Below are 16,873 nucleotides of genomic sequence, written 5' to 3'. Positions count from 1 at the left end.
TGCCTGAATATTCAATACAGAATTGCTATATAGCTCTTTTGCTGGTAGGTAGACCCTCGTATAGAAAAATTACATCCACCTTTCTGACAGGCTTTCTTACAAAACATGCATCATTTCATTGAATAGTGTTAGAGATTACTGTTGTATTCAATCAATTTTGAAATGCATGTTTTCTCCCACATTTGTATATTTTTAAAATCAGGGATATTCCTTGCAAATGATGGCATCTCACAATTGACCAGATGGCAGTTATGATATAGTTGTCATCTGCCTATACATGAGTGAACTTGGTCATAGCTATCTGTATTGTTGTCTCATCAGTTGAATTGTGTGCATTTTTGGTGTTATACAAGTTGAGTTCAGTTGCCATTAACGTGTCTTCAGAAAGAGTACCCTGTGATTTGACACTGAAAAACAGTGTACACAGAACTATATGGAAACAGAAGTAGGGCACAGTTTAGATAGAAGGAAAGCAAATATCCGTTACTGAAGAAATGACTGCAGTTCCTCGTTTTCTTGTAAAGCCGTAGTCAAGTGCTTTACTATATCTGCAAAAGGAAAATACCTAAGTAGAAAAGGCTCTGCTATGCTTCTGTTACTGAAATCCCTGCTAAAGAATTGACTGTCACACACCAAGCAAAATGATCCCACATTAAAACTTCCAAGAAGGGCATCAGTGGCTTGGAAGAATATCCCTGAGGTGCTTTTAAGAAGCGCTGCCTACATACCAGCATTCTCGATGACACAATAATTAAAGTAATACAGAATTGTGATTGGATTTGAAGTAATTCAGAAGTGTAAGATACTTCAGGAATGCATCAACTGATTAATTTTGCTTTTTTTTTACATGTACAAGAATAATACATAATAAAAATCTATGCACAAAGTCAGAAAGTTCCTTCAATTAGTATAGTGTAAAAATTTTAAGTGATAGGAAAACATTTTTGCAGTTTAACTGGTAGTGTTTTTCTCTTCAGTGGTGGATCTCATCTGTGATTATTGATTTGGTGACTTACTAATTTGTTATTGAAACTATAATTTTTGATGTAATTATTGTAGGTGCCTAATGGATAAGAACTTCGTTAGGATTGGGAAATGGTTTGTCCGACCTTATGAAAAAGATGAAAAGCCAGTCAACAAAAGGTGAGTCTTTGGAAAACTTTTGTTTTTTTTGGTTTCTTTTGCTTGATCACAACAATCTTTAGGAAGGAGGTGGATGGAGGAAGCAGCTTATTTATTTATTTTCCAATAACATTAGTAGTTTAGATGTACGAAATAGATTCCTAGAACATACTTTATTAAACACTGTATTATTAAATTTATGTGAAATATTAAATTTTGGACTAGAAAAATGATTATCAGTAACCAGTGTCTAAGTCTCTTATAACCACACTGTTTGGAATTGAATGACTCTGTTGTGTTGTTCTCATTATCCTTGTTTATCTTTCTTCCTTAAAGTGTTATGTGGCACAATCTTGATTGTATTTTACTGTCCATGAACTTGCCCAAAGTTTAGGGTCCCAGCTCCTGGCTGCCGACAGGAGCTCTCGAAGCCTTATACGATTTAGGTAGTCTTAAGGTTAGATCTTTTGGATAGTTGGCCAGAATTTTACCTGGCAACTCCTGCCTTTTTTGAAACCTTTACTTTCTTAACTTTCTTGTTCATACAAGAGATCTAATTAGCAGCCCTCTCTCCTACCTGTATGTCTTAAAGCTTTGATGAAATGGTTGTGGTATCTCCTCAGTAACCAAACCTAATTTGTGAAAATCAGGATTTCTTTTTTCAAATTACATAAATTTGGGACTGGCTTATTTTTTGGTGGGGGCAGGGAGCAAATCACCATGAACTTTCTTGGAATATTTTCTCCCTTTTTAGTATGTTTAAAAGTCTTAAAGGATTTATTAAAAATTTTATTTAAATAGACAGTAGGTATTATGTGCATCAGAGTTTGCCTGAAAAAGATAATAATGCTTTTAGGAAAAGGTACCAGTGTGTATGGGTATGATTCATTTTACAGGTGCTTTGATTGATGGAGAAAATTTTTTTTCTTTTATTTATATTGATTTGGTCTAACTAATAACATGTTTCATGGACATAATTCATCTTAGCACTTTCCTTAAATTTACAGAGGGCTTAGATTTTCTGACTGGTTAAAGTTTTGATTTTTATGTTGAGTCTGAATGGTTATATATGGAGTTGTCTTAGCGCAGTGATCTTCTTTACCATTCTTCGTGTACCTCTCCTTGCTTAGTGTGCGTCCTCAGAACTGGCCGCTATTGAATTAACTGAGCAAGTCCTAAAACTTTGGATCGATAGGTACAGATGTTTGTGTTATGATGTGACAGGAATTTGGGGAGTTTAGAGGAAATATAGAAATAAAATAAGGATCGAAAGAGTGGCAATTAGTATTTTAAAAAATAATGTTTAAAAGTCAAGTGTAGTTAGCAGTCTATATCATACAGTTTGTATAGCTTTACACTTCATTTAGATCTTCAGATCTAAATCCTTTTTTTCTGAACTTCAGCAAATAAGACGTAAATAATGCATATAGTGTATTTGACCATTTGATTTGTGTAACTGGGAGGCTATTGATTTCTGAGCAATGTAATTGAGTTATTTTATTATTTTTAGACTTTGTACTTGAGATTGAATCTCATGGAACTTTGTTTTCTTGTAGTGTATAAATGTTAATGATTAAAAAACTTTTTGAAGTTGTTTACAATTAGAAAAAATTTTAAGGCGAAGATTCAATTAAAAAATTTGGAATTTGCTACAGTGAAACTTTATTAGGTGTAACATCTTTTCTACTTTTATTTCTCTGAGTGGAAAATAGAGCATCATTTTGGATGGACAGAGTGACCTTATGGAAGAGTGCATTTAGAATTGGAAGAGTTGGGGGTCACGTCTCATACCTTTCTTTACAAGTGATTTGCTTTTATACAAGTTGTTGAGTTTTTCTGAGCTGAACTTTTATTTTTTGCTTTTATTGAATTGATTTCTAAATTAATTGGCTCGCTCTTCCTTTTTGGGAAACCTGCCCTGCTCTTGGATGATACTCCAGATAGACTCACATGTTTTCAAATATTCTAATTACTTTTGTATGTGCTGTTAACACAATTGGTAGTGTACTACTTTGAGTGCTTTAATTCCTTTCTTATGCTCTTACACTACCTAACATACAAGGAATGCCCTTATCTTGATTTTAGTAGCAAAAATGATTTTTATGTAACAAGATGAAATATTTTGATGGAGAATTTTTTTTAGCACTTTGAAACTTCCCTTCCCTCTCTTTCCTCACTGTCCCCTGTGTCTTCACCTCTTGTTTCTCTTCCCATCCTCCTCTTTCCTGTCCTTTTCCTGTTACAGCTCAGTCATCCCTGTTTGCTTCTACAGATGCAAAGATGAAAGTCAGGGAAAGGGATCTCTCATTAAACGAGAGGATAAGCAGACATGTAAACAGTTACTTACAGTGTGAAAGATAAAGGGAGTCTCTTCCTAGAGTCCAAAAAACTAATCAATGATAACTTTTTAGTTTCCTCATAAATTTACTTTGCATATGTGGTGCATTTAACAAGGACTAGCTGATGGGAAATTCATAAAAATATTAATGAGACAATTTGGTCTTATTAATCATAGATAGTAGTTTTACCATCTTTGTTGTTTGTTTTTGGTGGCTCTATAAAATTTGTGGTCATTTTCTGCTAGTTTGTCTGATGGAAGATATATCAAAAGATACTATGTATTTTGTCACTTGAATGTATTTGACAGTTGTGTGAAAAGAAAGAAGGTTAGAATCCTAGGGAGCATCAACATTTACAGGATGGGTAGAGAAAGAGGAATACATAAAGGAGACTGGAAAAGGTCAATGAGAAATGAGAACCAGGAAGACTGGTGTCACCAGAACCATCGATTTTTAAAGTTTCAAGGTTAATCAGCTGTGTCTTCTCTAGAGGCCTGTAAAAGACATTCTGAAAGGACTAATGATTTGGCATTTGGGCAGTCATGGTGACCATAACATGAACAGTTTCAGTGGAGTGGTGAATTTCAGGTTATGTAGCCTGAGTTATGAATGGGAATTGAATAGCTAGGAGTGTAGAGTTCTTGCTATATTTTGTTACAAGTAGCTGCAAAGTGAAAAGCTGTTGCATCTCGGGAAGGAGGAGACAAATATTTAGTAAGAGCCTATGATAAAATTAAGTGATACTGTCTCTGAATTTTTTAAGTGCCATTCATGTACCAGGCACTCTGCTTTGTACTGTCACAAACCTTATGCGTAGAGTGGTAAAATGTAGACCGGCTCAACCAGTGGTGATGATAGTTGTCTGCTTTCCAGATAGCTTATTTACTTTTTTAAAAGTTTATTTCCTATTTTCTTAATAACTAAGATGAAGTTATCACCATTAGTTTTTGTTTTTTATTTGTTCTATTTGTGGCCTAAAAAGTACATAATAAAAATGGATACTCTGACTGTCAATAATGGATTTTTAATATACTAGAGAGGTTGGGTGAGTATCTTTTTTATTCCTGCTAGAGGACTAAAACTAAGATGTAAAGTCTGCTATATATTTGCTACCTAGATTATTAACCCTAAAAGGTATAATATTGCAATATATTTCTTAAGTGAACCATTCATTTTCTAGTATCAAAAAAGAGGGCAGATTCTGGAATAAGCACTGAGAGTAAAAATAGTTGGCTAATGTATATTTTATTTTGATATGGTAATTTTCAGTTCTGCAATTTTGATTTGATTTTTTTATCATTTCTATTTCTCAGCTGAGATTTCGTATTTTTATGTATATGAGTACATTTTCCTTTACTTCCTTAAGGATAATTACAATAACTGCTGTAAAATCTTGGGCACTAAATAAAATTATCTCCATTGGTTGTCTTTTCTCTTGAGAATGGGTTAGTTTTGCTGTTTCCTCATCTGTTGAATAATTTTGAATTGTGTTTTGGGAATTGTAAATGATACAAAGACTCTAGATTCTGCTATATTTCTCGGGAGAATGTTGATTTAGTTTATGTTGTTGTTGTATTTTTATTTTTAAAAAGTTTTTATTTGATTTTATTTTGTTTGACAGTTTATTTTAGCTGGAGTCAAACTCCAGGCTCTTGCCTCTCCTATCGTAGGAAGCAGCTGAAATCTCTGTAAATCATTTGACCTAGGGTTTCTTAGCCTCAGCACTGTGACATTATGGGCCAGATGATTGTTTTGGGCACTGCCCTGTGAATGATAAGATGTTTAGCAGCTTTCCTGGCCTCTACCTACACAATGCCACTAACACCCTCCTCCTTCAGTTTTGAGAACCCAATATGTCTCCAGATTGTGTCAGATGTCCCTTGGGAGGCCAGATTTCCTCTGGTTAAGAACCACTGTTTTCAGTCTTAGCTGGGTTAAATCTGACCCATGCACATAATTCAGGGCGTCAACCAGAGATCTGAGCAATTTTATCTATGACTCTCTTCTTTCCAGGATTTCCTTTCTCATTTCCTAGCTTGCTGTGGTCTCTTTGAACTTGGTACTCTGGTTCTTCAGACCAGTAAGACTGGAGTTCTATCAGTTTTAGCCACCCCCCATATGGTTCAGTCTGCCCTCATGCTAAAAGCTGTTTAAACACAAAAACAAAAAAAGGGAAACTCAGTGCCAATCTTTTGTTTCAAGTGTAGAGTCTTGTCCCTCTCTAAGTTCCTGCCTGCATTTGGTAACTTTAGTAAAATTTATTTTAGCAGATTTTAATATTTTCTTCAGAATTTATGCTTGCTGTTTAATTTTCTGGAGGGAGACAGATATTTGTTTGCAAGGAGCTACTTGACTACTACCCCAAGTGGAGCCTGATGAGTATTTCAGGACAAAAAACTTGACGTTGCTTTGTTACCCTGCTCTTATTTGTGCTTCACTTACACTTAACGTTGTTTGTCTATTAAAACGGAATTGCTTAGCCTCTGGGGCTGAATCACCTAGTGGTGGGAGACTTTCATTTTATTTTTTACTTAGTTGATTAAAGAAATGACACCTGTTTTCTCTGTAATTCCAATATTTGAGGGATATGAATTTTTCCCATTTAATCAAATAATTAATGAGTTTTGTGCTTTATATTTTTTCAAAAGTATTAATGTTTATAGACTTACCCCCCAAATGTATAGACATTAAACAGCTTTTTAAAATGTAAAGGCATGAAAGGTCTTTCTTTTCTGGGTTGACTTTTTTATATAAGCCTTTTCCTGAGTCACTTTATAAAAAATGTTCTTAAACAGTCCTTATTAATTTCCTTTAGGGAATGAGGTAGGATGAGAAATGAGACAGGAGAGTAAGAGGAAGGCAGGCCCAGGAAGTGACAAGGCCAAGGGAAGGACCAAATGGGGTCCTTTCTTTGAAAGGTATAATCAGGGTCTCAGTAAAATGTGACTGTGGCATCTGTGTAGCATGTTGGCAGCAGGGGGGAAGCATTAGAGATTAGAGTTAGATTTGAGAACATTTTCCTTTCCCATTAGACACAAGTGTTCATTTCTTAAAAGAAGGTTAAAAATACTATTTGAGATTTTTACTTTTGCTTGATTTTATATAATTTTCTTCCTAACATTTCCCCTTTATCAGTTTAATAAAGCATAATTTACACTGTTAAAGAAAGAAAATTACATAAATTTTACTCTACTTAAAATTAGAGCCTAGGTTTGCCCTTTTTTTTTTGAAAATGGAGACTATTTTGAAGATTGTCGAGTGTTACAGAAGATAACATAAATACTAGCACATAACCAAACATGTGGGGATTGTTTAGTGGTGGTTGGTTGCCACCAGGAGTGGAGGTTATAGTAGTAATACTTAGGAAAAAATTAAAGGTACGTACCTTTCTTATGTGTTTCTGATAATTTCTTGTCCTAGAATAAGCTTACTACTCAAATATTTAATAATCAGCTTTATATATACACATATAGTTTGTATTAAATGAATTAGGTATTTCTACTTTATGTCAATATGCTATTTATAGCATCTCATATTGTGTCTTGATTTTTACCCCTAAAATATTTACATGAAGGATTTGGTTGACTTCTGTGGTGTATTTCGAGTGTTAGAGGATATTATAAAAATAAAGCTTTTATTAAGTGTGATTCTTACAAAGTATTAAAATTTCTATCTGAGAACTTGACAGTAGAGTGAGACAATATACTTCATGAAGGATTTTGTTGATAGTTCTGTAAGTTGAAGTATTGTAGCTTCATATTTATGGCTAAAGAATATGGAAAGGTGTGAGTGCCAAGATGAAATATTAAATTATGTAACTGAAGCTTGCTCTTTGTCATCACGTTGGTACGTGGTCTTTTGTTTCAGTCTTCTGCTTGTCTGGGTCTTCTGACTTTAAACTGCTCGTGTTACACTCTGCCCTGTGTATCCTTGTGTCAGACTGCTTTTGGTGAGGCAGTCTCCTGTGTAAGAACATAATGTGGTGCCAGTTGTGTTTAGGATGTTACCCAAACTTTATCTGGCATTCCTGTTCCCCAGCAGAAGCCTTTTGTCCGATCAGAGTGGCCCTTCACAATTCCTCACGTAGTCTAAACTCCTTTCCTCCTTTGTTCTTGTCCCTCACCCCTCTCCTTTTCTGTCCTCCCTGGCAACTCAAGTTAACTTTGATCTCTCTTCTTTGAGCTGCTCCCCTGAGGCAACTTATCTAGCTGTTTTTTCCTGGCATTTCACCTCTAATTTTATCAATAGTATGTTTTTTATTATTATTCTTGTTTTTATTTTATTACTTTAAAAATTTTATTTTTCTCCTGAATTTGTAGTAAGAAAGATGAGAATTTACTCTCCTTCCTATTCCTTCTTTATTCCTAAACTGAATCTTTAAAACAAAATCATACTTATTTTGGTGTTCACTGTGCGTCATCATTCTTCCTTTTATTCAGCTCAACATCTCTTTCAATTCCTAGTACAAAGAATATTACAGGTTTGGTTGAACTGAATGGAACTTACTTCTTTCTGTTGTAAATCTAGTTTGCCCTAGGAGCAAAATAAAAAAATGAGATCTTAAAAGTCATCTAACATAAAGCAAAATATGAAGTTATGTCATTAAAACAACATTCTTGGGGGTGAGAGTGGGTATAGCTAAGTGGTAGAGCACATGCTTAGCATGTACAAGGTCCTAGGTTCAATCCCCAATACCTACATTAAAAAATAATAAAATAAAATAAAATTTTAATTGTTTAAAAATGTAAAAGAAACAACATTCTTTTCACCATTCTTATTTTAAAAGATGATCCTTTAAAATACTATATTTTATAATGGATTAAAATCTTTGTTTCTTATAATTACCAATTTTTTCATGAGTTTTCCCTCCATATTATTTCTTGCTTGAGTAGTTTATTCCAAGTTTCAAGTTTGAGCAGTTGGGCTCTTTATGGTGGTTTTTTTTAGTTCAAGTATTCCCTAGTATAAAACATACATTACACTATTGGACTCTGTACCCCAGTGCTGGCCTGTGAATTGCAATCCTCCTTTGTGGAAACAGCCTCAACACATTTTGAGATCTTAACAGGCCACATAGAAAGAAGGAGGCCTTTCTGATCAGTTGCACACAGAAGAGCCTAGAGGGAACATTGTTGGGAAACATTTGAAGGATTATTATGTTTCACTGAAATTGGCCGGTATTGTTTATATATAGAGTTTATCTGGTACTGAGAACATGAAAAAACAAAGGAACATCTTAGCAGGATAGTTGAAGACAGTTGACGAAAGTATTTCTAGGTTAGCTGAATTAAAGAAAAAGAAAGGGGAAGATAAGTTTCACTGAAGGAGGAAATTGGACTATTAGCTGGAGAATTTTAAGCTTTATATTAATGGTCTTTAAAGTATTATATCCATTTCAGTGTAGCATGCCACCCCCCCTTCTTTGTTTCTTATTTATAATTTCAAGATTATAAATCTTGAAATCAGAGTATGGTTCGCGTTTCTGAAATAACGTTTTTCTGCTAATGGTTTGTTGTGTCCTTAAATATTTTCAGGCCTTGAATTCATTGGAGTTTCTTTGGGAAAGTGGAAGACATTGTGATATCTTTTAAACACCCAGTGTGTGAAAAAAGAAAAATTGGGATTATATGTTTTTACTTTTCAGCTTTATCCTATAGCCCTCCCTTTACTCAGTCTCTAAAATCGTATAGTACTGGTTTGTGACACATGATTATGATCAAGTATTAAATTGACTATGTATTATTTTGTATCAACCTTGATCATTTTAAGCATGTTTTGTAGGTTAAGAAAGGTAAATTAGTAAGGGACACTGATACTGGCAAAGCCTCCTTTCCCCCCAGTATTTAGAAACACATAGGGTTAAAAATACCCAGTGAAAACTCGATAAAATTCTTCAGTACATTTCAAACCAGAGGATTCTTTAGTTGAAGGATATCACTGATATATTTGATTGGCTCTGTGTTTGAAGTATAATACAGGGTATGTTCTGTAGATGCTGTAGAACAAAGCATTCTGTATTTGTGCTTTGATTTTTTATAAACTAAGCTATCCAAGTTTCAGACCTCTTTTAATTCAAATCTGAGTACATCATGGAGAAGCCTTTAGTTGGGCCACTGGCAGCTTGTGTATCTGATCCCTTTTAAGGATGCATGCAGTATCCCAACTGTAACTCCTCTGAACAACTCAGATGCTTTTAGAAACAGCTGAAATTACTGAGTACCCAAGTTGGAGCTGAAGCTGGGGTGACATCAGATAGAGTGAGATAGATGAGTGAGGGGCCAGTTGTACTGACCCACGATGTGAGTAGTCAGAATTACAAATATTGACTTTAGGAATTTGAACTTTCTGTACCTGTGAGTTTTTCAGGTATGTGGTACATATATACATTATTACAAGTATTAATGATGGGCTTGAATCTACCACCCAACAGACTGCTCCTTTGGAAATAAATGACAGAAGTTTAGGACTTTATTTTGACTCCGATTCTAGTTACGCGGTTAGTGTACATAGTCAAACGGTTCCACTTACTACAGCCTGTGTTTCTATTCCTGTGTTTTCTTTTCTAAACTCTTGGTAGGAATAATGATAAAGGTATAATGATGTCTACTTTATATAGGTTGTTTTGAGGGTTAGATGAGATAATTAATGTAAATGACTAAACCAGTGACCAGATAAGCAAATCATTTAGCCTGTTTCATAAGTTTCTTCCTAGGTTCTTATTGCACTTTATATAGTGTTCACTCCATTACAAATGAAACCACTGAACTTTTCAAAATTAAATGATCATAATTCAGGAATAGCATTGTGCATCATTTTATTTTTCCTCTTTCAGATCACTTGATGTTGTTTATATACATCAAAGTTGTATATTTTATATAAACCAGGCATTAAAAGCAGATGATAGAACTTCCATTAAATTCACCTCCTTTATACCAAATATTTTCATGGATTTGATTTTGGTCTTACCTACTTAGATACGTATAAAGAGGCCTTTTGACTATTAAGGTTCACTATAAGTGTGATAGTCTGTATTTGGCATTTCATATGTAAAAGACAGTTCTAGGTAGTGTTAAGCCAAGTGTCTTTAGTAGTAAGATGAGATAGCTACTCTGGGTAATAAAATGAAGCAGTAAAGGTGAAAAGCGACCCAGACAAATGGACGCAGCAGTCACAGTTACCAGATGAGGAAGGAGGGAAGCTCCTTAGAAACAACGAACACTTCCAGACTTTTCTTCTCACTGAGGTAGGCATCATTCAACACATACAGAAACATATTTGTGCATTGCTTTTTCCCCTACCATTCCTCATAAAGATATGGGGGAGGGTGTGGATTTTTCCTGTTCTTTTTCCTCCTTAGACACATTTTTCACTTTTGTAGCTTGAAGTGAGGATAGTCTAGATAAGAACATTTGACATGGATTGAAGAATAATAGAGAAAATAAATGAGAAGTTGATAAAATAAATTATTATCTGTATTATTAGTTTACTGGCATAGTCTGACATTAAAAGTTAATAATTATATAAATGTGACCATTTGTTCTTTTGTGCTTAGCCCTCTGTTTAATGAATAATAGTGAAATGTCTCCTTGGAGGGAATTTAATCCCATAGTACTCATTCACTTTTTAAAGCTTTCATTAATACTGCTTTGTTTGAAGAATGTGTTCGTAAGTCATCCCAAACATTAAAAAAGCTCTTGTGTATTTTCCTGTAACAAAGGATTGAATGTATTTATTAAAAATTGAAAATTTTAGAAAACCATGTAGAATTATGAGACACTTAAATTGAATTCTAACATATAGATATGTCCTTTATTTGAACACAGGACTGTGCGTGGGTTGTTGTTTTTTTTTTTTTTTGATACTTTATGTATTCCTATGCATACATCCCTTCATAGTGCTTGATGATTAGTTACTGAAATCTTTAAATTTTAGCCTTTAAAAATAGAGTTATTTCTAGATACACTGGAAAAGAACAACTTCAGCACAATGTACTATAATTTACAAAAAGGTAAAATTGAGTCTCTAATGCAAATATAGAAGGAACAAATGCCAGACATTTTAATCAACTCTGACTAGTGAAAGAACAGGTAAGATGTGAAAACCAGTTCAGAGCATTTTTTTTCCTAGAAAATTAATAAGTATTTATGTACCAACAACTTAGTAGCTGTTTGAACAAATAATGCACAGAAATTGAGTAAAATTTATTTTCTTCTTAAGTAACCAGAATTACTTATAAATAGGACATGTGTGCCTATTGAGCACTGTACAACTTCTCCAACCTTAAAATCAGATTGGATGCCACTTCTCTTATTTTCTGTCCATATTGATTTGAAAAACCAGTTTTACAAAGCTTTGATTTGTTTGCAGGGAATGCAGTACAGTCTAATGGGGAAACTGGACTACCTTGAGCTAGTAGTTCGTGTAGAGTGTGACAGATGTTGCTTTATTTCCCCATCAAATTTAAAATATCCCAGCACACCCCTGTGAATTTGCTGTAGTGCTCTGGGGTGTTTTGGCTCACAGTTGGGGAACTGAGGCAGCAGATAATCCTGTGAGAATTTCCCCTATGTGACACTGAAAGGGCAAACTGTCTTCCATTGGCCTTATTTCAAAGTTTTGAATAAATTTTTTAAAAAGTACCCCGAGGAGCTTCTAAGTAGAACTGTCAAATTTCCTTTCTTAACTTACCTGCTAGATGGTGGCGGTGGTGTTAGTGTCATTGACTGTCCTAGTAGTGTCCATTGATCGATAAACTACATTGTGTTTATCCAAACCGTGCAGAGGGTATAGACTGCTATAGAAGGCCAGTTAACCATGCCACTGTGATCACTAGAGCTACAATATAGCAGATGCTTGAACTTTTTGGCTCAAAACACCTGTAAACATTATTGAGCCCCCAAGAGAGCTTTTGTTTATGTAGGTTGTACTTATTGATATTTACTCTAAAGGATGAAAACCTGAGAAAAGTTAAAATATTTATGACTTTGAAAAATAACAATAACAAACCCATTATATGCTAACACAAATAACCCCTTTTTAAACTAAAATAACACTTCTAAAAGAAAACAATATTTAGTCAGAAGAGTGGCACTGGTTTTGCAAATCCCTTTAATGTCTGGCTTAAGGGAAAACAGCTGCATTCTTGTGTCTAGTTCTGCATGTAGTCTGCTGTGACATCACACACCATGTATCCTCTGGAAAACTGCATTGTGCACTTGGAATAAATCAGAGTGAAAAGGATAAATGATGTCTTCATGTTATTTTTAAGATAGTTTTGACCTGCTTGCCTGCTCGGAGTGGAGCTTTACATTCCTATACTTCAAAAATTTCAGCGAAGATGTGGTTTGTCTGCATTTTATTCTTAGGCAGGTTCAAGTAAACTTTTCCTGTGAATGGTCAGATAGTAAATATTTTAGCTTTGCAGGGCATGTGGTTTCTATCAAAATTAGTCAGGTTCGACATTGCACTGTGAAAACAGCTATAGACAATATGTCAGCAACTGGGCAATAGATTGTTCCAATAACTTTACTTACCAAAAAATAGGTAACACAGTGAAACTGTCCCTGGTGCCTAACTTTGCTGACCTCTGCCCTTAAGAGGAAAAGTGCTGCCTGGATAGGTTCAGTGACGAGCCAAGAAGCCACACCGCTGGAAAGTGGAGGACTTAGATCAAGGCATTTCTAATTTCACAGCCGCTGTTTTTCCTCAGTTCTTCATGCTGGCATAACTAATAAGGTTAATGATTACAGATTTAATATAGGAGTGTTTATTGATTATAAATAAATTTTAAGATAAAATTAATTACAAAGTTATATAGGGGCTACCATTTAGAATCTCTCTGATTACCTAAGAAATGATTAGATGAGTGTCTTTATCATAATAAATCATATGCACAGCAGTATTCCTCACAGCAGCGCTGGGAGATTGGTGGTAGGCACGGAGATGGTGAGAGAGACCATCTGTAGAGAGGTAAGACTGCTTCTGAGGGACAGAGCTAGATCAGCCTATGTCCAAGCCTCTTGCCCTTAATCTTAGCAAACAAATGAGAAGTACTGTCTTTCTCCAAAAAATGAAAAAAGGTAGAGAAAGATAATGTGTAGACGTTGAATGTTAAGTATGAAATAGTAAAGAAAGAGCAAATAAAAACCAAAATGATTCACTTTTTAGCTCCTGGGCTAGAAAGTCTAATTGCGAGCAATGGGAAAACAATTTGTGGAGAGGAGACACAAAGAGAGAGCTCCAGAGCTGGCTGTGTACAAGGGTTTGAAGGAGATTCCTAATCACACTTTTCTTTTATGGACCTTGCTTGCATAAGAAAGCCCCAAGAAGGGTATTTAAATGCACATTTAGAAGGAAGAGAGAGGTTCCTGGCCTTGGGCTTTCTTTCACTTAATAGGTGGTCTGGGCACTTGCCCTAAGGGGCTAAGCTGGAAGCTACTCTATGCCCAACTCCCTGCCGGTAGTCACGTGGTTTGCATCTTTTCCTATAGCTGTCAAACTGTAACAGGTATCTCAAATCAATCTGAATCCTTGGGTCAGAAGAATAGATATCAGGAGTACGGAGAGGTGAGTTTCTGCTTGTCTCTTCAAAGTTTGCCTAAATATTCAGTGACTGGTGCTTAATCGTAAGTTTAAAAATACAGTTTATTTGTGGCATTTAGCCAAATTTAGAATTACAGAGGAGAAGTATGTTACTTTTCCGTCTTTTATTCATTTATCTATTAGGTGAGATACATGAAAAAGAGCATTCTTTTGAAGCTCAAAAGTTGAGCATAGCTAAAACGCTTGAAAGACTTAGTGTTTAACAGTGTGTTTTATTCAAGGGCTGTGAAATGGGAGAAGAGTACAGTAGAGAGATGCATGCTTATAATAAAATATGAGAAAGCTGCTTTGATAACCACATGGCCCTGTTATTGGTCACATAAAGCTGGGAAGAAAAATGCAATAACAAACCTTATTTTTCTCTGATATAGGGTGAATTAACATTAAGCTACGAAGAATAATTTCATGCATTAAGCTCCATTGTTAGGGAGATCAATAATTGGGTTGATATTTAGAGACGGAAAGGATGGCCATCAGTCAATTAAGAACAGAAGACGATATCCTAACCCCAGCAGAGTTGTAATTTATGTGATTGATAGTAATTTTTTATTTAATGACTTTACTGACGTATATTTGGAAATTGTTCTAATAAGACGTTTAGGTCAAGGTCTGAGTATATATTTATTTACGTTTCTCAGTAATAGATTTTGGGTTTTCACCAAATTTATCTTTTACCGCTTCTCTTTTTCTTCAGCAAATCAGACATTTCCTGAACTCTGATATCTTTTTCGGCTGTTAATTATTTTTATTATAGGGTAATTAATTTTTAGTTCTTGCTGTTCTTTCAGTGTTTGATGGATATACTTAATGACTACATGAGAGAAAAGTAACCTAAGACCAGTTAGTATAAAACTGACTCCAGCAGGACAGTAACCCAGTGAGCAGTCTCATTCCTATTTTCATAAGAAAGCTAGAATGTTGTAACTCAGATATACTTTCCGAGGTCACAGAGCTAGACAGAGCCAGGCTTATAATTTTCCTCTGCTTTTGTAGTTCATTGTACTTTCTGCTATATTACATTGCCTTCTATGATTTAAGTACTTGTAAGTTTTTTTTAATTGGCATTTTAAAAAAAATTATAAAAGTAATACATGTCCCTGAAAAAATTAGGTACTTTTGAAGGCAACAAAAATCTCCCTCTTTTCCTCCCAAGCTCACAAGACAGTTGCTATGAATAGTCGCTTATGTATTCTTTCAGAATTTTATTCAAAAGATTCTAATGTTGTACCTCTGTTATCAGTTTTTCTTTAATCTGCCATTAAATTAAGGAAAATTAAACATTTTCCATTTTAATCCAATTTCCTAGTTTTCAAGTGTGGACTTTCAGATTACTCAATTCTATTTTTTAACAAGGGAATCTGATTTGTTATGTTACCAGAGTTGGAAGGACCTGTGAGGTAAGACAGTCCATTAGCTTTTTAAAATAAGAGGTTAAGTGATTTGCATAGAGCACCACAGTATTTAATTTCACTAAATGTTCCAGCATTTAGATTTCTGTTCTTCCCACTAATCCATACTGCCTCTCAATTCATTTTATAGGCTTAAAAGTGAACCATGTACCATAAACAGACATGTTTCATGTGTGTACTAAAGGAGTCTCTTTACAAAAGCTAATCCATGAGCTAATACCCAGTGCACAGCACATACTTGAATATTTGTACTGAAATTATTTTTCACTACAGTCGTCAAGAAAATGATAGGTTGTACCAGATCATTTTTAAGGACCTTTCCACAGTAAATGTCTATATTTTAGTCTCATTTTATCCTCAGAGAATCAGGCTGTTTTTCTTCAGTGTCAGAAGCTACCAGCAGGCATGAATCTCCTTGTGCCCTGCAGTGTTTGCTGCGCTCAAGGGCCAGGTTTCCTGTTAATCCTTTTCCTCCAGTTGCTTGTTCCAATTAAAGGGAAATTTCACAAATGCAGAAAGTTGCAAAATGGAACCAAGATTGATTAGGCAATATCCACTGCGAATCCCACACATTTCAGATCAGATCACAACTCTGTTCTGCATACAGCAGTGCGCTGATTTATAAGCCAGTAGTCCCCTCTCATACCAGGAGTATAGCTGGAAATAGGGGTTTGAAGTTTGGGGCAGAAAGCTGGCTGGAATTTAAGTGGTGGTCTAGTGTTAGGGGGATAGAGCATGGCCCATGTAAAATAATATTTACTGGCCAAGATTTGGTAGGAATCTCTACTAGGTACAGAAGCTGAAAACTTTTAAAAGTTAAATTTTCTGAAGTGTAAGGAGTCACTTCCCAAAACTGATGTGAACACTGAATTACCACCTTTGGAGCACCTTTACTAATCTGATTTATTTGAACTCACTGATTTGATTAACAGATTTTAAATGATCCCCTCCACAAAAGATACTTAAAATTTTTATTTTGAACATTAAGTATTAAGTGTTACTAGTTTGGAAAATTGGAAGGTACGTAAAGAGTCTTTATCTGTTCTGTAAATTAGAGTAAGATAAAATCGTAGTAAATAAATATCAGGATGTGAGTGTGAAAGGAGAAACACAATCTACTTGACTAATTTTTTACCACTACTTTCCTTGCTTGTTGGCTGATACAGGGCTTGGATTTTGAAGGTCGACCTTTGAGGACCATTCATACTGAAATTGTAAATGCCTTTTGAATAGGTATTCATCTAAGTAGTATTGATTTTGCTTGAAAGTTTATTTTCATAGGGTACTCTATTTAGAAGAACAAAAGTTACTTTTCTTTTCCAGTGTGTTAGCATATCTGAAACCAAGCTAAAACATGTTAAACTTGAGCAAAACCAATTGAATTATTTGGCCTTATCTGTA

The 16,873-nt window shown here is 34.8% G+C and overlaps 1 protein-coding gene across 2 annotated transcripts in view; it reads left to right on the top strand.

Moving 5' to 3' along the window:
• Positions 1 to 16,873, top strand: part of MED13L (mediator complex subunit 13L) — a 252,919-nt gene that overhangs the window by 139,473 nt on the left and 96,573 nt on the right. For both annotated transcript variants that reach the window (XM_072953229.1, XM_072953230.1), the window contains exon 4: positions 1,060 to 1,143. In XM_072953229.1, coding sequence (XP_072809330.1) covers positions 1,060 to 1,143 — 84 coding nt within the window. The remainder of the gene's footprint in view (positions 1 to 1,059; positions 1,144 to 16,873) is intronic.

This window comes from Vicugna pacos, chromosome 32 (genome assembly GCF_048564905.1).
Source record: "Vicugna pacos chromosome 32, VicPac4, whole genome shotgun sequence".
NCBI classification, from domain to species: domain Eukaryota; kingdom Metazoa; phylum Chordata; class Mammalia; order Artiodactyla; family Camelidae; genus Vicugna; species Vicugna pacos.
Note: the sequence above shows the minus strand (reverse complement) of the source record. Positions and strands in the feature narration are given on the sequence as shown.